At 37.4% G+C, this 27,116-nt stretch overlaps 1 protein-coding gene across 5 annotated transcripts in view; it reads right to left on the bottom strand.

The window, feature by feature from the left end:
* The window catches only part of LOC117291185 (neuron navigator 2-like), a 41,630-nt gene extending 18,548 nt beyond the window's left edge, over window positions 1-23,082 (bottom strand). For 3 of the 5 annotated variants that reach the window (XM_033772767.1, XM_033772769.1, XM_033772768.1), the window contains exon 1: window positions 22,680-23,079. In XM_033772767.1, the coding sequence (XP_033628658.1) occupies window positions 22,680-22,745 (66 nt within the window). In that variant the 5' untranslated portion in view covers window positions 22,746-23,079. Of the gene's footprint in view, window positions 1-14,713; window positions 14,735-22,679 lie in introns of those variants that run through there. The other 2 variants (XM_033772766.1, XM_033772770.1) reach the window with 2 other exon arrangements.
* Window positions 23,083-27,116: the final 4,034 nt, after the last annotated feature.

The following is a 27,116-nucleotide window of genomic DNA, read 5'->3' on the forward strand; positions in this document are numbered from 1 at the left end:
TTAAAGGAGCCCTAGACATCAACACTTCAATTCCAAATTGGTCACACAATTACCACCTTCTTTCCATTCACTCACTGATCCATCCCCACCTCTAGTCAAATATTTCTCTTCTTTGCGTAAAATCTTGCAAAAATGCTCTTTGTTCTCATTCTTCTCGCTCCAAATTCCTTTTTATAGAAAAGATACAATTGACCGTCTGTAACATCACTCAAAGATGCGACGCCCAACTGACATCTGTTATCAAAACTACAATGAGGTAAAGACAAGAGGGAGGACTGCTGGATAAGAAACAAAATCCTAATCCATCGACAGGGTCATCATTCTCATTATGAACGACTACGACATAAAAAAAAACCTCACAAATCCCTTCTGAGCATCCCCAGGACCTTACTCTATGCCGGGACATATCTTGAATTCCGTTCCACTCAGGGACTGTGATTTCTCAAAGCTCGGATAATCCCTTTTGGGATTGTCCTTAAGCTGTCTATGGATTAACTGAACATTGTCTAAGAATTCTTCTGCCCAAATCAAGCCTCATCTTGATGGCATTTCTTCTCATCCTGTTTCTCTTTCTTCCGCTGTCACAAGAACAAAACAGCATCTTCTTTAAGTCACTCCAGGAGGATTTGCAACGATTCTTATTTTCATGATTGAGGAATGAGATTTGAATGTTGTTCAACAATTGCAGAATTGTTGTCTGACAATCGAACATTCTACATGTATCTCCATTGACTGACGGAGCGTCACCATTTAGAAAAAAACAGGAATGTCATTTGTTGTCAGGGATAAGATAACAAACTGTCATACTAGATGACAATCCCCCTGAAGGTTAGCTTTTATAGCGCAGAATTATTTTGCCTTGGGACAAGGGGGAAAAAAGATCCCTGCACAAATATTGACACAAAAATGAAAGAATTCTGTAATAATGGTTAAGATATTTCGGTCCATGAATGCTTTGAAAGTTTGCAGAGAGAGAGAGAGAGTGTACAGACGTAGCAACATAATGAATGGCGTGCTTGTGTTTAACCATGGTTTAAGAAGCTTTGCTTCTTAATGGGTTCCCTACAGCTTTCCTCCAACTTCTTGGGTTTCCACCTCCGACGAAATTGTTCCTACATTGTATCGCCGTATGATGACTGACTGTTAGTGTTATCGATACCTTGAGAGACATGACAACATTTATGAAAATAAGAACAATATTTCTCATGTTATCTTTTGTATCCGTATTTTGACACCAATACAACCAAGGAGGCAAAGAGTATAAAATACAGTCAGTCACATTCTTGGTCGGTGACCACATTTGGGTCACTAGATCTTTCTTGGATTTGCCAATTCTTTTATCTACCAAAATTAGTCTCTTAATTCATTCCTACAGCTAGCTAATTCCCCCAACACAACCTTTTCCACCCCTTTCAAGGAACCTTTTCCCAATCACACATCAGGGTCCCCCTGGAAGAAATTAAGTTTGGGTTCCAGCTGCTCTCTTTCAATAAATGAGATAAATTACTGCACTTCAGGGGGGCTCCAGACCAGAGCAAGCCGCCCAAAAAACTTGAGATTCCAGGCAAAAGTGGAATGAATTAATGACGGCTGTCTACTTCACTGGAGTAAGAGGTTCTGCAGGAAATCAACCCCAGAAATGTAACAGACACAACTGCTTTATGGATCAGTAAATTGTTTCATTTGACAGTTTTAAATCCTTTTGTGGATCATGTATTTTGAGAGGGAGCAGAAAAAACAATCGTGCCCTTGGACACTTCCAGGCAGTACCTTTTGGAGCTTTTTATTACTTTACTTTATTGGGACGCCGATACAAAATAAACCGTTCCGTTTCATGAAATGATAGCACAATGAAGGACAATGGTTAGGCTTTCTGATGTGAAAGTAATACAGGGGGCTGATTTGGCATGGGAAAAAAATACATCCTAAATCAATATTCTACTAATCCCACCACAGATTTTTTTTTTTAAAGACTTGGGATGTACAGAAAAGGTACAATGAGCAATAAATACACGCAGGCAGGAGTCCGAGAAGCCTGGTCCAAAATGTTTCACAATTAATAATAATAATAATTTTGTCCAGGGATGTCAAAGATGGGGTTTAGCTATGGTTTAGAAAGGTCAAAGTGTTCATGTGGGACAATATTCTTGGTTCTAGACTCACTCCATACACCGCTATCACAAGAGAAGCCATAGACCACTATCACAGCGTTATCAGAGTCTTGAACCACAGACAAAGGCTTGAACTAAGACTAGTGGGACAACTACTGCTCACCAAGTTGACACACAAGTTTCCATTTCACTTTCACCTATTCACCCCATGCAGGAATAATCTACTCCACATTTTTCAACCCCGGTTTGTTTATTTTTGCTGAAAGCTATTCTGGAAGGAGTGAGATTCAATTAGCGGTCTTTAACACCTAAAGCACTTAATTCCAAGAGTAGATTAATTACAACCAGGAAGTTTTCAATCAGGATGGTTCACAGCTTTCTTCATAAACTTGTTGAGTGGATTAAAACTGTGTGAACAAACTTTGTACACATTGATTGTTTAAAGACACTGGACACTATTGGTAATTGTCAAAGACAAGTCTTCTCACTTGGTGTATCTCAACATATGCATAAAATAACAATCCTGTAAAAATTCATTGAAGTTGCGAGATAATAATGAAAGAAAAAAACACCCCTGTCACACGAAGTTGTGTGCTTTTAGATGCTTGATTTTGAGACCTCAAATTCTAAACTTGAGGTCTCGAAATCAAATTCGTGGAAAATTACTTCTTTCTCGAAAACTACGTCACTTCAGAGGGAGCTGTTTCTCACAATGGTTTATAATATCAACCTCTTCCCATTACTCGTAATCAAGTAAGGTTTTATGATGATAATTATTTTGAGTAATTACCAATAGTGTCCACTGCCTTTAAGGCACTAGACACCTTTGGTACTTTTCTCACTTGGTGTATCCCATTATATGCATTATATAACAAACCTGTGAAAATTTGGACTTCAATTGGTCATCAAAGTTGTAAAAAAAATAATGAAAGCATAAACACCATTGTTGTCAATAAACTAATTGACTAAATGACAACCTTCTTTAAAATCCAACCTTGCTCAATAATTCATTTCAAACATTGAGGTTGTCCATGTTTGAGCACACCAGTGTTCACCTATGTTATTTTCAAAAAATGTAACATTGAAAGAAGATACAATATAAACAAATCTAAAAAGAGAACCACAATTTTTCAAATCTGAGTGAATAGAAAGAGAAGTAGATTCTAAATAATATCTGCTTTTGTTTTTCTCGTTGTAGCTCTTGCAGTTGTACTCACATTATGAAAAGCACTCGCAGGCATCGTGGAGCAAAGAAATCAATCCTGGGTAAAGTCAAGACCAGTAGGATAACAAATCCCCCAAAAAGTTTCAAGAATGGTGAACTCTCAGTGCTGAAACACCAATGATGGTCAGAAGAACCCTTGATGAAGAAACAATCACGAACGATGAAGAACACATGAAGCAACAAGTTGACCACCAAATACCACAAGTTAAGAGCAGGTCGAACTCTTACTGGACAAATGAAATATATGGCACCAGTACCACAACGCCACCTTACCAGGGTGGTAGCAAACCAGTAGTCTCTGATCTGACTAAAAATAGGAGGAGATTTCCTTTAAAGTCTATTGGCTGAATTGCTTCTTGATTGGTAAGATCTTTGGAGCCAGTTTGCTGAAGCATGAAGTTAACGCTGCCCAGGCGATTCAAGGAGCCTCTTCAAGGTGGACTTATTTTTAAATCACAAAAACAGGTGGTACTTCTGAAGTCGTCCAGGTGGAGATAAGAATGGACATCCCAAGGAGGAAAGGATGGAGTCAAAACTCTACAAATTTAGTGAAAACTGTAACTTCAGAGAATGTCATCCCTCATTCCCGAGATTTCCTGGAGGGTGTGGGTCTACTGACAGTCAAGAGTTGTTCTGATCATGTTCTGATCAGGGAGAATTTACTTCATGGATGGGCAGCTAGCTGAGTTATGAATTGCTCCACTCCATTAAGCCACTTCCAATCCCTCCCTCCAGCATGCCAGACACAAAGATCAATTAACGCCACAAGCCAACCCAGGCATCCAAGTTAATCAAAAGTAGCTTTTTTTGTTGGGTGGTCAAGCAACTGGTCAGAAAACAATAAGCTGCCACTTTGACCACAGCCTTTGTAAAATCTTAATCCCCTTTCTGGCCACTCTAGCCCACTGCTTTGTTCTCTCAAAGCCACTATCATAGAAAGACCATCCCTTTGTCAGGCTTGGTGACTTTTCAACTGTAGCCACACAACAAAACTGGACCTTGCTTTTTCAAGACGAGACCTACCACAAACTATCCCCCAAACAGGTGGGGATCAATACTGAAGGGGCCTGACTAAAGTTTGTAATTAATTGCTCAATTATTTTCTTTTAGAGGGCAGTAAATTATACTTTTCTCATTAATCACTAACCATTTCTCTAAGCACTGACCCTCTACTCTATGGAGATAGTGTCCTGGGGTATGATGACCAACAGGCCGGCACTCTATCTTTTTTTTTTTCTTTTTTTTACACAAATGAACAAACTCAAGGAGCAACTGTGTACAAAAAGCTATAACTCTAGTTTAATAGAAGCTTCTCAAAAACAACTGAATCCTTAGAGGCAAAAACTTTTGGTTGTTGAAACCTTTTGATAGTTTTATTCTCAATCACGATAGGTTTATTGAAAGATTTTGAAATTTTGCCAAAAATCAGAAAGAATAGTCTGGTAATACACAATCTGGGAAACTTTTTTATGTCAAATTGTTCTCAAATTAAAATTTGTTAGAATCACTTTCTAAAAAATTGTCTTTCAAAATGTTATAGACCCTTCATTTTCAAAAGCTGCAGTGCTAACAAGTAAGTTTTTATTGCCATAATTTGTTTTTGAGTATACCCTCCCTTCAAAGCTAAATGTATCATTCTGAACTTATTACCGCTGTACATCTTTACAAGACAACTTGACACCTCAAAATTCCCTACTTGAAAACTAATCATGAAATGCTCTCTTTACACACTAGTTAAAAAATTCTTTTGCATGATTTTCAGGTAAATTTGTCTGTAATTGAGCAAGGGTCCATATCGTCACGTTCTTCACTTCCAAACCTGCCAAACACAACCCACATATCTAAGATTCAAAATATCATGGGACACAGCACTTTCACAAAGAAAGAGGAAAAGAGCATCTTCACAGACATGCTGCATTGTTGCTTGAACCCGTTTTTTTTAGTGAAGACATTTCTGAGCGATGAATAAGAAAGATAAATTCATGGAGACCTGCACAGGTTAGGTTTCACCATACCAATAAACATTCCCGACGATTCATCGCCACAAAACCCCCCTTTCTATGTGATATAAAGCTCCTTTTTTACAACAATCCTTCCTCTAAAAAAGAGAAACACAATACTAAAGATGGAAATAGAAAGACGTTGAAAAGAAAAAAGAAAAAAAGAATCCCAATGAAGGATGGAAATGAAAGAAATCGGAAATCCGAAGGTCCTAAGAGATTTGAGTAATCCAGTCACTCTGCATGCCATGCACTCTTCATGTTCTCTCCAAGTTGCCGCTCTTTTGTTGCGTACACCGTCTCCACGAACAATCCCATCTCTTATACTCAACTTCATTCAGACAACGGAACTCAAATCCTCCCTTTGCACGCTGGCTTCTTAAGGGAGGACGAGGCCTGATAAATGCACAGTTGGATTAGCAAGTTCCTCACCAATCCAGGATTTTGCTCTACAGTAGATGGAAGTGGACGCTTTGTTTCTTCCGACTACGCATAAAAAGTGAATGTGTGTGGTCTTTGCCTAAAAGTTTTCATTCACACCTTAAGAGTTGACATTATATACCGCTGATCACCATAACTTAAAATACTTCTTAATACTTACTTACTGGGGGGGGGGGGGGGGGAGACGGGACAAAAAGAGCAACGATAAAGAATTACAGATTTTAAATAAATTCCTCCTGGAATGTTGTTATTTTTCAGTTTGGGTTGTGTCAACCAGTAACAAAGAGAACGTGGTGTCACAGTGTGTGGTATTCCAAACATTTCTTTTCAGTGTCTAAGTCTCATGAGATAAAGATAGATTTTATCATAGAGCAAGGACCAGATTTAAAATGTAAAAACTAAGTCACCATTAACGAGTGTATTGGGAAATCCATTGAAAAAAAAAAAAAAAAAAACACATAACCAAGGAGGAACAGGTATTGATGAAAGTACAGGCTACACCCCTGTTTAAAGGCACTCAACACTATTGGTAATATACTCATGTTAGCATAAAAACTTACTTGGTAACGAGTAATGGAGAGCTGTTGGTAGTACAAAACATTGTGAGAAACGGCTCCCTCTACAGAAACTTTCTTGAGAAGGAGGTAATTTCTCACTCAAATATTCAAATACTTCAGGCCTGAAACCTATTAGGCATCAGAAAGCACACAAATGTGTGCAGCAAGGGTGTTTTTCTCTCATTATTCTCTTGCAACAGGTGTCCAGTGCCTTCAAGTGTAGAAACCATACCTACAGAACAGCAGCTCGTCCACAAACAACTTTTCAGCCTATTCCTTCCCTTGTTGTTTACTGAATCATGTAACAGAGTCAACAACCCCATTGCTTGCAGCTCCATTGATTTATCAATATGGTTTCAAACTAGTTATTGATTATAGATTTGAGACACTTGTTGGTACTTTCCACTTTGATAATAGACTGTAATGAAGTCGATGACAAGCTATCTGGGTTTTCACAAAGAGATTGAAGTCAAGAGAAGATCCTGGTTAATAGTTCCTAACTAAGATTAATAAAATCAGGTGAGGTTTGGCGGTAGCGCCATGTGGAAATCTCTTTTGAGTAATGGTGGTTCTGGGAAGAACCGTCGGTTGACAACTTAACGTTTCGCTCAGTAGGGCTAGGGCTAAGTTCAAAAAGTCATAACACGGCAGAAACTTTCTCAAGTTTTACCTTCCCGTCTATATTTCCAATATCCGTAATCAAACTCCATAAAAAATTAATTGAATCAGCATCCACTTTAATATTGCTTTATTGCATTTTTCCCCCCATAAAAAAACCCATTCCCAGCAGATTTGTCATTATTTTCTTTGGAGTAAGCAACCAGTTAGTTTCTCTGGTCCTACCGTGAACATATGGGACAAATTTGTTGCACATAAGCTCGCCCCTGGGTGTCAATCTATTGCGCTGTGGATGGACACAACATCAAATAATTTGATCGAGTGTGTCAACGATTTAGAAAATGTCAGTTTAAATGTAATTGGATTTAATGGAGGGGAACAGTGACCTTGGCTAGAAAAACAGGGGGTATCAGAAAGGGGAGGTCAGATACTGGAGTTTGGACATTTACAGATTTTGACACGGCTGTATTATGAATGATATTTAATGAGAAAAATAGTCTTCCATTTTGGGATGTTGTTGTTGGTTGTTGTTGCAGATGTGATTCCAGGGAAGTGTGACTTCAAATTGAAGTCAGGAGGAGGGGGAGAGGTGGATTCAACATGACTATAAATGTTCGATGAGATAACAGGCCATGAACAAGTTCGCCCTTATTTATATCTCACAAGCCAGGTGATAAACTTTTATCAGTTTCATCCCACTCTTTATGATTTCATCAAAGTCTCCCCTCCGGATTATAATCCAGACCCCCATCCCTTTAGCCCTTTGAAGCTACACCTTTTGCATTTTCCCACAATATGGGCGGGTTGCATTGCTGAGTTTTCCAGGAGGGCCTATCATAAACAGTTGTCATCATGGCACACTAATAAATAATGACCATCATTAACACTGTGGAACTTTTGTTGTCCTTTCTCTGGTTTAACCATTGCTGTCTTCCTTTGTCAAATCATGGTCAAATCTGATAGAATTAGTCAACTATGATTAAAGTTTTTAGAGTTCCCCAAATCTGTATTTTGTCAGCAGGGCGCCCTGACCATCCTATAACCAACAACTCATCATTAAATCCCCTGCTGTCACCAATAAACAGTCACAGTAGACAGCGGCTACAAAAGAGATCAAGGGATAATCCACACCTCTGCAGACATGATCCAGACAAATCCTTTAATTTCTAATGACTGATCTTTGTTCCATACCACTGATACTGTAGGGGGGATGGCAGACATCTTTGAGGGGTCAGAGCCAGTAGGGATGAGATTCACAACATTGTAGACGCAGACAACTCATCCTCTAGAAAGACAAGCACTGTTTGGGTGGGAGACAGGGATCTTGGCACCCATGATCAAAGGGAGTAAAACCTGGTGATTAAACACCAAAAACTAATGGTGCCATCTATTATCAACCATACAAAGGACCTATGTCTGCAAATTAACTGATTTCTACAGGGACCAAAATAGATACTATTAAAGGGTTGGACCCATGCACCACTCCTTCCCTGTGGAACAAACAACAACAATCATGAAGACATTTTGATGAACCTCTCTACATTGGAATGCTGTTACGCTGCCCCCCAAAAAAATTCAAAATGTCAACTTCAAATGAAAACTTTCCAAAAGCAAATTATTCCGCAGGTAAAAGACCAAAAAACAATCATGAACTCATATCAGGGACTCTCTCTAATTCAAAAAGCAAATTTCAAAACTTTTAATTCCAAAAATAAAGGAACACACCTTGGATCGGTCGAGTTGGTCTTTGAAAAGCGTTCTGTAACCGTTTGTTGTAAAATGTATATGGTTAGAAAGATATTGTAAAAGTAGAATACAATGATCTACACATATATGCCTGAAAATTGCGTGGTTTTCTTTTTACCCTGTCGACTAACACGGTCGGCCATTTATGGGAGTCAAAATTTTGACTCCCATAAATGGCCGACCGTGATAGTTCGCGACGTAAAAAGAAAACCGTGCAAATTCGAGTGATACTTGTGTGGATCATTATATTCTACTTCTAAAACATCTTTCTAACCATATGCATTTCATAACAAATTGTTTCAAACGCTTTTAATAGACCAACTCGTCCGATCCAAGGCAACGTGTTCCTTTAATGTAAACTTTTCAATTGCAAAATGAACTCTCTATAAAAAAAATATCAAAATATAATTCAAATGCTATTACGCTGTCCAAAAACCAAATTTCAAACTGTCAACTCCAAAATGCAGACTTTCCAATTGCAAAATGAACACTCTATAAAAAATATATCCAAATATACAAAAAGCGAGGGTGGTCTACCTCTAGTAAATCCCCACAGGCAACGTATGTCATGAACCATCCTGATTTAGACACTTTTCTTTACAATATTTCACTCATTACTTCAAGGCATGAACTCCCCTCGCAATGGGGGTGCATCACACATGGGTGGTCACACCCCTAGGCGCACCAATGTGTAGAGTGCATGTACCCCTTAAGAAGATGAAGGAATAACAGAGAGTGAGAGAGGGAGAGGGAGCAAACACACGCACCCCTAACCCTTTGGAGGATAGACATATAATAGAGTTGAAAGCAAATATACCTTCTTTGGAAACTTTGTTGTTGAAGGGAGGCTGGTTGCTGAAAGCCAGCCAGGGCTGTCTCGCAACTGGGTTAAGGCTTTTTTTGCCTTGGACGTAAAGTTAATTTTTCAAGAAGGACTACTAAATCAAAGGGACATACTCTCAACAATAAACAAACATTACATTTAATTTATTCTTTTTGTGAAGCCTCTTAATTAAGAGAAAGTTTACTTAATCACTGTACTAGTAAAGACCCCATGAACCTACTGGTACTAGTCAAAAACATATATTTTCTCATGACTGTTATTTAGTTAATTTTAGAAAACTCAAACGGAACACAAAAAGGACACAAAAGGAACAATTTTGTTATTAAATTGCAGTAAAGATATTTTGATGCAATACTCAGGATGTGTAATGCCTCAATAGTTACAAATTAAAAACACGGAAATGACATGAACATGTTTCAGTCAGTCCTCAACTGATCATTCCTCAATGATAAATGTTCCAAACAAATGCTGCAAGTAAACATTTGCCCCCCCCCCCTAAAAAAAACCAAGACCTTCAGTACCACAACAATCGTAAGTAAACAAAAACCAAATAATAAAAACCAGTCAATGCAAAGTGAAACAGCAAATTTGTAATCAAACCGGAACTTGAATAATTGAAATTATTCCCTGAAATAAGGCCAACAAACACCACAACTGATGACGAAAACTCCATTACAAAGGATGGTGTGATAATGGGACAACCAAGGACAAAAACATACAATGAAATAAACTACGCAAATCCGTCACACCTTTTCAAGGTTTTGGCAATGGCAACAAAAAAATGTTGTCAATAATTTGGAGTTTACAAATAAATTGCACAGGATTTAGATCTTTGAGGTTTACTGTATTTTCGTTTAAGTTGTCTTTTTAAAACTTGCATTTGATTGTGTTTAAAGTAAACATGTATATAAAAATGGTGTTTTTTTATAAAGATAAAGTCAAGCCAGCAAAAATATATGTCAAATATCAACAATTTTATGTCTGAAAATATCCCCAATATTAGGGCAACAATTTCACCATTATATTGTTTATTTTGAAAGGAATATGGCACACAGCAACCAATGCTAGAGGGAGACCTGTCACATGAAGAAAATGTTGCAACATTTTTTCAAGCATGTGAAAATGTAAAAGGAAGGCCTGCTTTTTGTGTTCCAGTGCGAAAAGGGATTATAAGCCACCAGCCCTAATGCATTCATCCAGCAAATAAGGGGCATGTCTGTAAATGAGAAAGCAGGGCGTATTAATTACAGTATGTTCCCAAATCTTGGCCCATTGTGAATTTTTTCACCTCCTACGGCTGGTTGCTGGTGATCGGGCGTTCTATTCTAGGGGTGAAATCTGGAACTTTTTGTGGTTTTTGCTGAGCTTGGGTCTTACCCTCTGTGTTCAATGCCGACAACATGTGTTTGCCTGGCAGGACTCTCTGATTGGTAACGGAGCTGTATATACACTCCTATTTCAAATGTGTTCTGTAACAGTTTACTTTGAAACATTATTCCAAAAGAGAGCGCGGACAAAATCAAAGGCAACAAATCCTTCAATGCCAATGGTAACCAAATTTGGTAATGAGGTTTTGAGGGGTTTGCTTGATCCTGCAGGCTCAGGCGCTGATGCCATTGACACTGTGACAGGATGCAGCCCCAGCACTAGATTAATATCCAGGTTCTGTTGGCAAGAACTAGTTATAAATTGACCTACATGTCCGTTTATCAAAGCATGGGCGTGTGTCCGATGAGGAATGGGCAAATAACTAGACCAAAACATGAAGTTTATTGACACCGAGTTCCCTAACCCCCTAGGTTAATCTCTCTTATAAGATCATCTTATAACTTTGTCCACTGGGTACCAAGACGTCAACGTTCAGTTCTATCATCATCTTTTCACCTCTGCTGGAATCTACATTTTGTTGGTTTTACTTGACAGAATCTATCAACATCCAACAGAATTAGTCAATGGTAATAACATGATGATGTGATCAAACCAGACTGTGTGTAAAACCGTAGAGAAAGAACCCACACGGTATCACTGGGCTTAGGCACCCTTTACACCAAAGCCCCCTCCTTGATAAGTAATTACAAATAAACAAACATTTCTCGCATGAGTTGTCTTTTTTCACCTCTCTGAGTTGCCTTTTTTCACCTCTCCAATCTTTTTGTACTTTTTGTAAACACATCAATCACACAGGTACCGAAACACTTTATTATAAATGCTATTTCTGGTGCCAAAGTAGGCCCCCCACACCCTGGGGCAAGGTCTGTTGGGGCTTGTCCTCCCAAATCCCCCCATTTTCACTTTCCACTCAGGACAAATACCCCCACTTCTCCAGCAAAGTGTTTGTTTATTTTGTAACACTTTGTCCACTGGTGTCCAGTATTGTAAAACACAGCACACCTTTTGTGGCATTTTTTTTTCTCTTGAAGGAGAATTGGTAATCTACAGCAATGTAATATGGCAGTTCCACTGGTCTCTCATTGTTAGTGACTTCACAAAACAAGTCTAGCAGTAGCAGTGGCAGGAATGTCCCTAATCACAACAACCCCCCAAAACTGTGATTCCCTTTTGTCAAGGTCCGCAGAGAATTTTGTTTCACCTTGTGAAACCTTGCAGAATGGGGTTATAACTAAATTGATAACCAAAGTGATCAATCATTTCATTTGTAGGGCTGAACTAATGTTTGCTCTTTATACTTTTGTTCATCGGTGTTTTTCATTTGATGATTTTGTAATTCCATCCTTCACAGGATGTTGTTGATGCTAACACCTGTTACCAAATTTTGTTGCCAATAAATCACCAATAAAAGTCACAACTTGTAGTACTTTAGGCCATCATGCTGTAACTGGGAATAGTTAGTTTACTTTCAGCCAGAAAGTAGACTAACTACTCCAGGTTATAGATGGGGATATAAATGCCAAGCCAATCTGGGTTTATGAGTCAATATTCTTTTTTAGAACAGACCAGTTAAATAAAGATTTCCAACACCTGCACCTCATTATCCACAAAGACCCCCTAACAATATTGATAAACCATCACAAAGTAGTTCATACATTTATCACAATGTAGCTTGATATTATTTCAATGTTGTCATGAATGAACTGTTTGAAAGAAAAAGAAAAATAGAAGTGTGCATATGAAAAATAAAAATAAATTGTGAACAAAATGTCAACAAACTTTGCGTATAGGCATACAGCTTGTTATGGTGAACTTGATACGACACTGACACATAAATTTCAATTTAAGTTTTGTAAGTATGGTCATAGAGCAAGGAACCTTGGTATGGTATACAACATCAATATTTTGTGAAAATTCTCTATCCCACATTCAAGCTGAAATCAAATTAATAATATGATGCGCAATTTTAAAAGATGAACCCAACACTTCAAGCTGATATTCAGATAGGTAGCACCCATCACTACCTTGTGTTACACAAGTTAGCTATAGTCAATCCAATTAGTAAACAACTTTTAAACTTGGCTTGAAGTTAATAATTCGTTTATTAAGAAATTGAAATAAACCCGATGCATACTAGATAGGTAGAAGCAACCACACCAGTCAGCCAGCAAAATGTTTCACACCATTCACATAGCATAAATATGTTACAGTCAACACTATTCATTCAAATGTCAAAATGGGTCACTGGTTTATAATTGATTCGGATACATGTACAACACTGTTTACTCGTTTTCTTGTAATTGAAAAACGTTCCAGTTGAACCAGATTCAAAAGTTGTCTGGTAGATTTGAATGCCCCTTTATGAAGTATCATTCACATGTTTTCAAATCATTCTCTGAAAAGTGTTTGTTGACAACTAAAAAACTTGTTTTCCTTCTTCTTTTTCTACCATTTTCTTGTATGCAAGCCCCAAAACAATGAAACAATGTTACTGTAACTTCAGTTGGCTAGAAAGTACATTAAACCGTTTCTTAAAATAAAAAAAATTTAAATTCTTTCACTTCGGTCAAACGTGATACCCAACCCACACCATTATCTAAAAAACTGATTATGCCAATCTGTTTTTCACATGGAACTTTTAGCAATTTGAAGGGGGGGGGGAGGGGGTGAGTTCTCAATACATCGAACAGGGTTTGTCAAAACTTTGGGCAATTCTGGATTCAGATTTGCTAGTTTGGCCAAGAGCCAACTGAATTGAAACTAGGTCCTTGGTAAGGATTTTTGAAAACATTTATATTTAAGGTTAGTTTTAAAAGCTCTAATGTGCAATTTTAACATTTTGGGTTGCGTATCAGCCACAACAGCAACAAACACAAATTATGTCTTTCAAATCAATGGCAACTATTAATGAAGTTTCAATCAATCACTCTACAAGTTTCTCTCGTACAAACAAATCCACCTAAAACCTCCACCACCAGAGCCAATAACAACACGACAAATCTAATTTTCCGATTCACAGAACTTCAACAAAGGTCTTCCACTATGCTGAATGCAATTATAGGATTGAGCCAAACTAATTACAACAGGTAATACCCCGAAAACACTGAAGGGGAAAGAAAAAAAAAAAAAAAAATCTCCAAAGCCTCCACAAGGTCAGCTTCAAATCCGCTAAGCAGGGCCTGGATAAGCAGGGCCTGGACATTATTAACAGGTTACCGGTAAAAAATACCACATGGTGTATCCCATGTGGGCCTGGTAACCTGCCTATGTTTGCTTAGCGATTAAATTTGTTTAGCAATGTTTTCTGCTTATAGCAGCTCAGTATAAATCGAACCCTCTGGTTCAAGGCCAGGCTATTCCAAATATTGTGATTCAGTTCAATTTCAACGAGAGATTGTTTTAGGAATAAATTCAAGTGGATAGAGAAAACACTGAGGGTAGTCAAGTTGTCTCGGCAACTCGCAATGAAAAGCTCAATCAACAATGAGGCTGAACATTGAGGGTAGAGTGAGGGATTGTTTACTGTTGCTTACCCACTGGTGGAGAATGACCCTTTAACTGGGAATAAAAACACTGATTGTTTCCCATATTTTTTTAACCAGGAATCAACTTGAGTGATTTATGTCTCAACTGACAAAGTGATTTCTTTTTATAATGAACCCTTCCTTACTGGAAGCATGTATTTTATCTGAGTATTATATACACACTCAAAGATGTTCTAAATACTCAAACTGATAAAGCAATTATTATATCTCCATAAATGATAGCAAATCCTGTCAAACCTGCATCAATTCACATCTGTTGCTCCTCAAACCTGGAATGCACTCACTATCTCCGTAAGAGGATCTGACTCGTGAAGCAAATTAAAAAAATGGGTATATAAAAATCTTGATGTAGTAGCGCTTTATATACCTTCCTTTATGGATATCTGTTATCTGGAGAGTTTTTTTTTTTTTTTTTTTTTTTACATCAAGAGGTCAAGTGTAGGTTAAAGCCATTGGACACTTTTGGTAAACAGTATTGTCCAAGTCCCACACTTCGTGTATTACACCTTATATATAAAATAACAAACCTGTGAAAATTTAGGCTCAAGGGGTCATCGGAGTCGGGAGAAAATAACGGAAAACCCACCCTTGGTATCCGCACGTTTCGCCGTGTCATGACATGTGTTTAAAATAAATCAAATTAATGTTTTCTCAAAAAGTAAAGCATTTCATGGAATAATATTTCAAGAGAAGTCTTTCACCATTACCTTCTGTAAACCCTGTAAATTATTTGTAAATCTGTGAACTTTTATTATTTTTTTCTGTACCGAAAGTGTCCAATGGCTTAACCATAACCCCAGAAAAATCATACAATGTTAAGTTGGCGATTATAACATTTTTTTCTTCCATGAAACGCCGAAGTGTAATGCTAACAATGTAACGGCTTAAATTCCCCCTCATACAAATTCATAGATTAGAATAAAACTCCCCAGTATTATAGAATTTGCTCAAAATTACACCAAACTTTTTAGTCCGCATTTTTTGATGTGAATAATGTAATACTCGGAGATGAGTCAGCCCCACTAGAAGATCTTGAACACGAGCCGGCCTATTGTCCGTCCAGTGGATCAAGCTTGGCATCTCACACCAATTTGAACGAAGGGGGAAGCCGCGATCCAGTCGAGAGGAGACAGAGAAACATCGCTGCGATCGTTTTACAGCATGATTCAAAGCTCAATTACAAGGTATCGCTCCACCACACTGGCTGGTCTTCGGCACTCTTATGATTTTTATCATAAATTTTTTTTATTTGCAATTATTGTTGTGATTAACGTGAGTGCGATGACTCAGAGACTAGCACGGTCTTTTCCCAGTGTAGGGATAAGCTACTCAAACTTCCTCTCTTTAATCATCTCATGGGGCAATCGGCAACAACAAAAGAGCGCTAAAGTATTCCCACGGGCCAAACCAACCATTTTTCATTGTGCCGTTACTTCTGTGGAGGGTGAGGAAACCTTTTATCTTTTAACAATTATGATCAACACCGAATTATGTTTTCATTTTGTTTGAACCGAGTTTCGTAGAGGTCGGGTGTGCTTTTAGATTAATGATTTATTTTGTTAGCACGACGCTGTACAAATAGCACAATTTGTTTTTGCATATTCGCCAGGTTAGTTCTTTACAATGTTTTTAAGTCTCTGGTAAAAACTCTGTTTGAAGCTGCTTATTTGTAATCTGCTTACTTGTAATATAATTTAGTGTTCTCTTTATGCGCTTAGAAGCCTTTTGCATTAGATGCTTTATAAGTGTCTTTATTATTATTATAAATAAACACTAATAAATAAACTGGTCGCAATCTACTGTTGTGAATCATCGACACTCTATCTCATTGCCAGCATGCTTCTTCCATGTTGCCAGGTACTTCTGCTTTACGTGTCAATACCCTAACTCTAACTAAGTCGAATGTATATTGATTGCAAGTTAGTCTGATGTGTCAAAAATAGATTATGCAAATTCATAAATCGAGTGACAGGTGCTCTGACATGATAAACAGATATTGACACTTCAAAAATTATTTTCTGAAATGCAAAATTTTATTTTCTGAATTTGTTAATTTTGTTGGGTTCTTGATGAATACATTTTTTGCTCGGCACGTTTTTGAAAATTTGTAAAAAAAATATTTTTTTATAAAGGCGAGCCTTTAGACATGGCAGATTTTTTGTCTCATTTATCAACATTTTGTTTTGACAAGTATGTCAAGATCTGTCAGTTATTCCTCCATTTTTAAAGAATCCAAAAATGCCATGTCTTTTAAGAAGATTTGTAAAATAATCTTCAAGGGTCTTTCATCTAAAAGCATGAAGCTATCAGATGAGAGGGCAAGCTCTAAAAATTCTCAAGAGTATTTTTTTATTTTTGTTGGGGGGGGGGGGGTGGGTGAGGAAATACAGCCCACTGGATTAGGAACAGCCAAACTGAACCCTGAGTGCGACCCCCAGTCCCAAGAGAATTGTCGCAGCTTTTGTGTGGGGACCACGCTGAAATTCTCAAACACAATAAATGTGGAAGCTTAAGCCGTGAAATATGAGCCTCATTGCTTTGAAATGGCTCTAATAAACTTAGCCGGCGACCGGCTCAGACATATTGTTGGTGTTTGGGTTGAGCTGGGAGAAAAAATGCTGTGGCATGGGTACCGATTGTGTTAAAACATAAACAAGTTGTAAAGGTTTTCACTTTCAAAGAAATTGGTTGTTAAGTTTTTTATTTCAAAGAACTGTTTGCTTTGCGGGATTGAACCATTTTTTCTTGTCAAAAACAGTTTATTTCATTTGTGTTTGTTAAGCAACACTTTGTATGGATTGGAAACATATAATTGTATAAGCGTTTGCATTGTTAATTGTACTGCATATTTTTTTTGCACCATCTTTAATATTTAATGTTTTTTAAACCATTGTAACATTCCAGTATTTTGGCCAGTGGTCACAAATGGAATGTAAATAAACCAATGCCAGTACCAGTACCAAAATAAATGTCAGGATTATTCTACGGAAATTGGACAATCCCACCAAATTTTATAGTGCTTCAATATAAATTCATTAAAAAAGATTACAGATTGCCACAAGAGCACACAATAAGGTTTCTTCATGCACACACAACATTTTCCTACAAATCCTTTCATTTTTAAAAGTCCACAACTTTCACCTCGGCAGTTTTAGGAGTGCCAATATCCCGTGATTGGGACGGGTCTTTGCTGAATCAATACAACCACCGTTGGTGACAGTTGTGACAAAATGTTTCACGCCACGTCCATGTCAAAAGATACAAAGCGAGACAATGGAGTACGTAAATCAATACCATGGGGAACCGATGATGACTTTGGATCACGTAGGATTAAGGGGGAACCAGTGACTCACCACTCAGAAAATCCATGGTATAACGAAAAGTGACATCCTTCTACTCTGATGGTAATGAATAAAAGATAACACTGGTCTCTAACTACAATGTATGGTTGTTGATTGATGATTTATTTACTTGTTTGGAAAGATGTGTCATATTGACTTTGCCGGATGTCTGGATTTGTTTGGGAATAAGAGGTTTTTTCCTAGAAGATTTACGAGTTCATTTACGGAGGAAAATGGCTACGGGACTAAATTCACCAAAAATATTTTAACGTGGCGAGTGCAGTTTTTACAATCGCTAGATATATTGCAGTTATTTTTTCTGATGTCTCCAATGGGTTTGTTTCAGAAAGGTCGTTTAAACAAAAAAAAAGATTTATGGGTTATAGTTTTAAAAGGCCCGGTTAAAAAAAAACTCCCACTACAGGCTACATTTATGATAGATGATGACGATAATGTATTTTGATGTTAAATGCAGCCCCAGCGGTTATTGACCAGACATTGTGTTCCCCAAAGATTTTTCTTTCCCCCACTTCTTCAAATCAAGAATGCATTCCATTGAATTAGGATGAATGCTTGCGATGACGCATCTAGACAATATTTACCAAAACAGATGAAAAAGTAAGAATTCAAAACCATTCAAAAATTACATTACTCTCTGTTGTCTTTAACAGGCACATTCCCAAGATGTTCACAAATTTCCTTTATGAAATAAAAAACAGAACGGTACTTTTTCTCAACAAATATTGACTTGGCAATGTCTAAATAGACATCAGGAATGTAAGCAAAATCTCCACACGATCACATACCAGATCTTTTTCACAAAGAACACACGCTTGAGGCAAAAATGAAGTCTCAAAACCTCTGGATGTAAAGAAAACATTGTGAAATTCCATTGAATGTCTGGGGGTTATGCTTATCAAAACAGAGTAATAAAGTTACACATGAATGTGTCCCCAGCAGAAAACAACAAGTGGGAAAAACAACTTACCCCAACGGATCGTTTACAAACTGTCTTTTTAGTTCTTTCTTTATTCAGAACAATGATATCAGACCACAAGTGGAACACACATCTCAACTTTCCAGGAGCCTGATGACAATCACATGACCTCAATTAAACTGACTGGCATTTCTTCAGGAGAATGTAACCTGACTGGTCCATTATCATTGACTGGTCCAATATAAAGAACAGGTCCAATACAACAGACCGGTCCAATATAAAGAACAGGTCCAATACAACAGACCGGTCCAATATAAAGAACTGGTCCAATATAACGGACTGGTTCAATATAACTGACTAGTCCAATATTAAGGACTGGTCCAATGCAGAAAACTTGTAAAATTTAAATGACCGGTCCAATATAGAGGCTGACTTTTAAATCAAACGTATGGCAACAAGGTGTTCACCAACAAGTTCCAATTAAAGAAATTAAGTATTACAAAAACCCCAAGTAAATGTTTCTTTGAAAGTTTAAGATTTAAACCTTTTCCAGACCACAGGATAAACAAATATTGGCCACTGAACTGTTTTATGCCCAATCATATTATTGTTTGCTTTCAAGTTCAATGGCCAATTGTCAACTCTTTTTGGAGCTAATTTCTAGGTATACTCAAGTAGGAAACATACACATTGAAGAGGTGTACAGTTAAGTGGTCAGTCTTTGGCCTCAATCAGTAATGTGTAAGCGACACAGCTAAGCAACCATGGAGTGGTCATTGTCAACTCTGATGAACGAGGGTTGGATAAGTTTTGTGGTTGGTGTTCATTTAGAAATACAAAATGTATTCATGACAGTAATATCAAAAGTAAATGTTTAGGCAGGGGATTTCAGTACTGTGTGAAAATGTTTACGAATGGTGAACCCTTGAACACAGTTTCCAGAACAAAGGCCGAAAAATCACAATGGGAAATTCTAAAAGGAAGGGAAACCCAGCAAAGTGAATAAATATTTAACAACCAAGGCAAAATAAGATGATCAAAAACACGCTTCAGGACTTCAGACACATGGTTCTAATACAAACTGTTGATAAACTCTTGAGTGACGACTACTTTTGAGCAGTTAAGGAAAAGTTCATTTATTTCAAAGAAAGCAAGCAACTTACATTGGCAGACTCTACAGCACAGTGTTTCATTGCTCCAGTGGCGATAGAAAAACCAAGTGCCAACACAAGTTTGACAAATCCTTGAAAATGACTGAATTAAAAAAACGCCAGCAGTGTTCATGCCGATTGCAACACCGGGAGAAGAAAAACAATGGGCTGGTCTGAATCACTGAAACAGAGTGGGGCACTTCAAACTTGTTAAGGTTAACAAAATATCGCACAGCGTGATATTTTCTGATTACCAGCAGAGAGAAAAGGAAAATGCGTAATCGTATTTCTGTGAATGAGAGCGTGTGGGGGTTCTATCATAGTGTGACTGTTTTAGCTCATTGAACTATAAACGAAAATAGCGACTGGGGCAATATAACAGCGACCTCGAAGCTTCATGAGGTTGGCCAAAGCGCTCAGCTGTGGTCCTTTCTATATGCTCAGTTCTACCGCTATGGACTGAATGACTTAAAACAACCCTTCTTGATAGTCCAGATTTGTTAGGGTTAGTCCAGATTAAACCGATGCCCTCACAAAAGACTTCTAGTAATCCCTTTACAGAGCAAGGACTGCAAGAATAAACTTTGACATCTACAGGCCAACAATATTGGTGCATATTAAATATTATCAATGTTACAGATGAAAAGCTAGAACGCTGAAGTAATCTGCTACGCTTTTCTCACTCGGCACTCAACACTGATCATTTCACAAACCTTTAGTTTACCCCTCCCTGCATTTCTCTCCCCTCTCCTGCGACCAACCGATGATGAACGCTGAAAATATTTAATGGGCTTCTGAACAAACAACGGCATGTCTGAGTGTACGTTGATTAATTACAGTGGAGGGGAGGGCAGTGCTGAGCAAAACAAACTACCTTACGCTATCTCAAGTTGTACAAATAAATATCTGTGTTTACAATGTCATGGGTACACAACCAGAGGCACGCCTGCTGTAAATTAACACCGATGTATTATTTGAGGTTTCAGAGTTGGTTTCCAAATAATCACATAAAAATCCACCGCACTAGAGCCCCGTTTGTTGTTTGGGAAAATGACTAATAATATTCCGTGAAATTGCTTGTTGACTTGATGGTTTAGTTCCACTCTAAGCTAAGTTTGTGTAAAGAAATGGTATTTTTAAAGCGATACAGTTGAAGAGTGAATGATAGGATTAAAAGGATCGCAAAAATTATAGACCATTACAGTTGATGCACAACCAAATATAAAGGTTGCACAACATTTTTAAACCATGGAATTTTTTATTTATTTTATCCTTACACCGACCGATATGTATTAAGCACTGAGGCCTATACTCTGTATATTTTCCCGAGTTCTGTAAAAAGAAAATCCACAGGCAAATTATTCAGGTGGATTCGAACCCACAGCCTTTGCATTGCTAGAGCAAATGATGCACAAAGGTAAGGCCAAATTACTATTCTATATCCATGATGCAAAAATTAACATCTATGAATTTATTATTTATCATTTATAACTACTTGAATGAGTCACTTAATTTTTTGTTTAAAAACACCAAGGTATTGTTAAGGCCAAAAAGATTGTTTTAAAAAAACATTGAGAATTTAAAACAAATAAACAGAAAAACCACAAGCGAAGTGTCACAATTCAAAGTCTAAGGGAAGAGAGGTGTGTAATTACAGAATAGCCTGACCTTGTGTGCTTTAATTATTCACTGATTATTGACTGATATTTTGTGTTTGTACCAAGCAAGAAGGTGTCTAGTAACAACAATATTGTGTGCGTTGGAATGTCCTCTATTGACCAACACTGACCCTGGTCACGATAATAATAATAATAATAATAATAATAATAATAACATAGACGACTCTATTGTCACAGGTGGTTATGTTATCTTTAGCCAGGTATTTTAGGGGTGGTTTTCTTTTTTGATGGGCAGTTTGATATGGCCTATTCATGAGAAGCCTTTTGGATACCTGTGGTCAGTTATGTGAAAATATGCCACTCAAAAGAGTTTGGCATTGATGGCTATTCAATTGACGACCAAGTGGTGAGCTAACCAGTAACCATAGGACTAATTGTATTCATGGGAATATTAGCTTCTAGTAGAAGTGGCTTGGTATTTTGATTGGTGGGACTACCCCCCCCCCCTTTTCTTGTTTAACTCTTCCTGCCCACATCTCAAGTTAATCAGTGGCCATACCTTCATAACCAAGAGTCTCTGTTGAAAAGGAGTGCAACTGTTTGTCAACTTATCAAGGAGATGAACCTGGGACTCTCTGACTGATACTCAAGTGCAAACACCATCATAACATCTTTGCAGACAAATCCGACATAAACCAGAATTCAAAGAGATTTTGTATCAATTCTTGTTGACACAAATTTATAATAAACAAACTCAATAGGACAAAAATACTGAGATTTTAAACTAGAATTATATACACGGTTTTAAATTAAATAAAATGTTCACTCTTACCTTTCAGAAACTAAATTTAATGGCATAAAATATGGCAAAGAAATGTTGACAAAAAGTCAAGAATCTAAACAGTTTGCCAAATAATGACAATGTTATATATTTTGTTGTAAAGGTTGAGGCCAATGGCATTGAATCATCTTACATCTTTTAGATATATTATGAGGTAGCTAAACTGCATACTATTTCGAAACAAAATGACCTGCATGGTATAAATGCAGAAAATGGTACTGGTACTGGCCTTCATTCCATGCAGAGTCTTTCTCAAAGGCTAATATAGTAATAGTTTGTTTGACAAATTAAAGAAGGGAAAAAGAAGACCTTACCATCGTTCCATCATCAAGATTCATATCATTAAAATCAAGTTCCATTTCTCTCGATGACGCAGGCATTGGGGCAGTTTTTCTCTTTTCAGTTCTTGACCCACAAAATAAAAACAAGCTCCAGCAGTTCCAGATTTCACCAAGTAAAAAAAAAAAACCTTCAGAACATCGGAAATTCCAGTCACTTGAGATGATTTATGAAATCCAGTCTTGCCATAGAAACAGATGGTTAGAGATGGTATCTCAGAGTCCTACCACAAGATGCAAGGAGACCAATGCTACTACTACATACCACTACCAGCACCCAATCATCAGCCGATCTCACCACTACTACACACCACCAACGAGTACCTCCTTAGTACACCACCACTGACATCCCAGCCACAATGATGAGATTCCCCCGTCAATGAATGAACATAGGAGAACTTGTGTACACAACAAGAGAATCAATTCCACCAAGCTAGGGGGTCATGTTTGAATTGGCCCTTTAGGCTGGCGGTAATTTGTGTTCGGCCCTGAGGGGGAGGGTTAAGGATTAAATAACAAAAGGGTAAGGATTGAGTGTGTTTTGACTGAGATGGTTGTTCCCATGTGCTTGGTTGGTTTAAGTAAACTATAGACCAAGGTAAACCAAAAGTATTTCACCTTTACACAACAAACAGCAACATACGACAACAAAAACAAAGTGCAAGGATGTGGCACCTGTTTTTAGTGATTGGACATCATTTACTGTGGTTAAAATGACATGTGGAACTTGGATGACCTTACTCATTTGTGTGATATTGAATTTAATTGACTTTGAAAATGTTTTAATTCATCAAGGAGATGAATTGGATCCTTATCCAGCTTCGAGAAGAAAAAATTCCACAAAAGATAAAACAATAAATTTATGTTCAGGTTGTAATTTAGAAATGTCAATTTTTTTTATGTAGTAAATGAAGCACAATAAATGAGAAGGTGTGAACATTATTTTCATCATCTTTCCAGAAAAAAAAAATTATTCAAAAAAATGCCTTCCAAATTTGTACTTGGTTAAATCATAACATGACTCAGATTTAACATAACCATTATCTTTGGTAAAAAAAAAAAAAAGAACTTTAAATGCCCGACATTCTCATCCAATGGATGATACTGCATAAGTAGAAACACACAATGTTCCCTGCCATGACATCATTGGAATGTGTTAAAAACAGCAAATAAAATCCATCTTAAACCCAGCATGTGATTGACACCTTGAACAATACATCACCACCACAGCTCTTCAAAAAAAAAAAAAAAAAAAATATGACACCTTTTTTTCTTTTCTTAGCGAGAAGTTAGAATGCCATGACACCTCGGTACATTCTGTTTTGTTTGTGGACCACTTTGCGTTCCTGGTGTGTCGCCCACTCCCAAGGAGTGTACACCGTCATATAACCCAGCTCAAGTGCTGTATGAAAACATGTCATCACTGGGGAGTGTGTCCATCAAAGACCCCCTCTCACAGGGTTGTCCCACACACGCGATAAAAGAGCAAAGGGAAAAGTGAAAACTCAAACATGCCAATCAACTTGTCGCGCTGCGCCTGCACAATCCAATAGGTACAGCGATATGTGGACACAGCTAATGCCAAAAGTCCCTTGTGAAACTAGAAATAATGCTATTATTTCTGTGCATGCTTTTATGTCAAAGTACTTTATGCCAATAAAGACCGGGGCTAGGTGGTGTTGACTTTACGGATTCCGCAGGGTGGTGATGTTTACTGGCCATCTAATTATTTCCAAATGTTTGGGTTTTTTGGGGGGAAGGAGTAAAAATCTGGCGTAAGAATTCATGCTACCTGGATTGAATTGAACAGATCGATAAATTTGAAAATAAAGAACCCTCGTTTTGAATTTTCATTTGCAAATCAAGTGACTCAAGCTTTTTAAAAATCAAACATATCACCCATGAGGTAATAACAAAATCTTTCATTAATGGCAGTTTCATACTCAAAATGATCAAAAGGTCATTAAATAACAATGTGTATAAATTAACAAAACATTTTTTTATCAAAATCAACAACAAATAATTTAGGAACTGAATGTTTTTTTTTTGCCAAACAAATAGCCCCCAAATAAGCAAAAGCAATTTCATGAAATCCATACAAATTGCACCAATGACCTTATAGTCTGAACAGAAGAATCTTGAATCTCTAACAATTTTAAACAAGAATGACCCCCAACATGCCTCCTAAATAACAACCAATTTGAGTATGAGTCATGCCTCGAGTTAATGTGACCCGCAAATAATGGTCCAAATTAATGCAGGACCGATATTTTTTAAACAATACGAAGCGAAACGTAAATCTTGGAGGAAGAAGGTGATAGCTTCCAAACGCTCTTAGATTTCCCCAGGCTGGTCCTAATCTCATTTAAAACATTGATATTTGGTCACCTTCAATAGTTGGTCACCCCGGAGACATTGATAAAATAACATCTTCTATTTCCATTCCTCCAAGCTAAATATCTCAAGATTTTTATATATATATTTTTTTGAGCTCAAGTCTTGTGAGATGGAGAAAGTTCATGTTGCATTTCGCTCCGTCAAGGATGATGACTGGACCCCTCGGGGCACTGTTTTTGGATCATTATTGTGAGAAGAGACAATTTTTGCGGAACTTTTTTGATGCGGTGCTCAGGGAGGAGGGAAGGAAATGCTCCCGGGGAATTGGAGGTGATTGAAGGCGACAAGAGGTTGCCAGAAAAAAACAAGGATGAGGACAGACAAAGGGATGAGATAATGATATGAAGGAGTTTGGGGGAGATGCTGCGTTGATAACAAAGAAACTAACGAGAGGGCGTTTAGAGGGTTATTACAAGATCTGTTGGCGATCCCATAGGTCCAGACACCCCCAAACTACCTTCCTCAATTGTAGTGGCATTGTTTGGAAATTAACAGCGATGCAAACTATTGTGTAAAAACAATTTGTGGTATGTTATATACGCTTTGAGGCAAGTAGGAATCAGTTGGGAATATGTGGTTACAAATAATATAAGTGAGAAAAAAGCATACTTATAAAGTGAACATAAAAATGTCACCTAAAAGTAGATGCTCAAGGTGCCACAACCAAAAACAGACAAAAGATTTCACTTATTTTGTGTCTTTGTAGGCAAATTGCATGAGGTGAATTTGAGGGAAGTTTTGAAGAGGTTGCAGGATGAACAAGAAGGAATGTTGATACGAATGCAAGTTGCTAAAGTAACCGGAACAAAGGAGAAGATTTCTCAAGACAAACAAAGAGAGTGAGGAATGTTTAAAAGGTTTTAAAAAAATCAATCATCTTAAATTAAAAAAAGAACTGCACAGAAGGTGTTAAAATTCACTAGGGATTAACACTAAACTCATGAGTGTATGGTTCTTGTTCATTATGACTTCTCCAACATTTGACGCCGTCTTAAAGATGCTGGAGAGATTTCCATTGATGGGTTGTTAAGATGGTTTTGATAAAGAGGAAGGATTGGAGGTTATTAAAGAGTAAAGTGTCATGTAATGGCCTGCAGAAATCAATCAAGTATCGATCAGAAAGTAAGCAGCTTTAAGGGGGGTGAAGACCTGGGATTAAAAAACAGACGAGAGAATAGTTACAAATATATGAACTCGTAAGAACTCTGTGAACCCGAGGGGAGTAGAGTGCAAGCAACATGCTTTAAGTTTGAATTTCATTGAGTCAACATGAGTAATGTGATTATCATGGGAAACTAAAAACTGGGGCGACCGTTTGAATGTCAACCAATAAGAATCATCTTGGGAATGGTGCTGTAACTTTACTGAATATCCTGTACCTTAAGGCTGGAGAGGGGATGATGATTTCTATAACATTATTTTTTTTTCAATTTACATTTCTTCTTCATTCCAATTTCACTTGGGATAGTGTGTTTACATTCACTTCTGCAGGGATATGCGAGCAGAAAAATTTAATAAAAAACTGGCAAACGAGCGCTAACCCTTGTTTAACCAGTTTACATCTGTGTTTACTTGTAAGATATTGCTGAGGTTTGTACTGGGTAAGTGGGAAAGTGAAAGTGGGAAATGTTGAAAGAATTCAGGTCAAGATCCTGTCCAACACCCAGATCTCAAATAAAGAAGAGGAACAAAAAATTGCATTTTGTTTTTTCATAAAAATAGTTTTTTTTCCAAATTGTAAATCCCTAGCCACATTATTGTAAATTTTTATCAGAATATCAGGATCAAATCCGGACTGTTCTCCTTTAAAAAAAAACTGTATAAACAAACATACTACAACCACATCGTGAATCATGAAATCGGAATAACAAGGTCCATTTCATGGAGCTGATGGATTTTACACCCCTGCCTAAGGGATATAACATCAAAATCGCTGATTTATTTACAGCAAATTGTAATATCATTCAGCAGCTTTAAACTCAGGATGTGGTTTGGATGGTGATTTTTTTTGCGAGA

This window comes from Asterias rubens, chromosome 6 (genome assembly GCF_902459465.1).
Source record: "Asterias rubens chromosome 6, eAstRub1.3, whole genome shotgun sequence".
Taxonomy (NCBI): Eukaryota; Metazoa; Echinodermata; class Asteroidea; order Forcipulatida; family Asteriidae; genus Asterias; species Asterias rubens.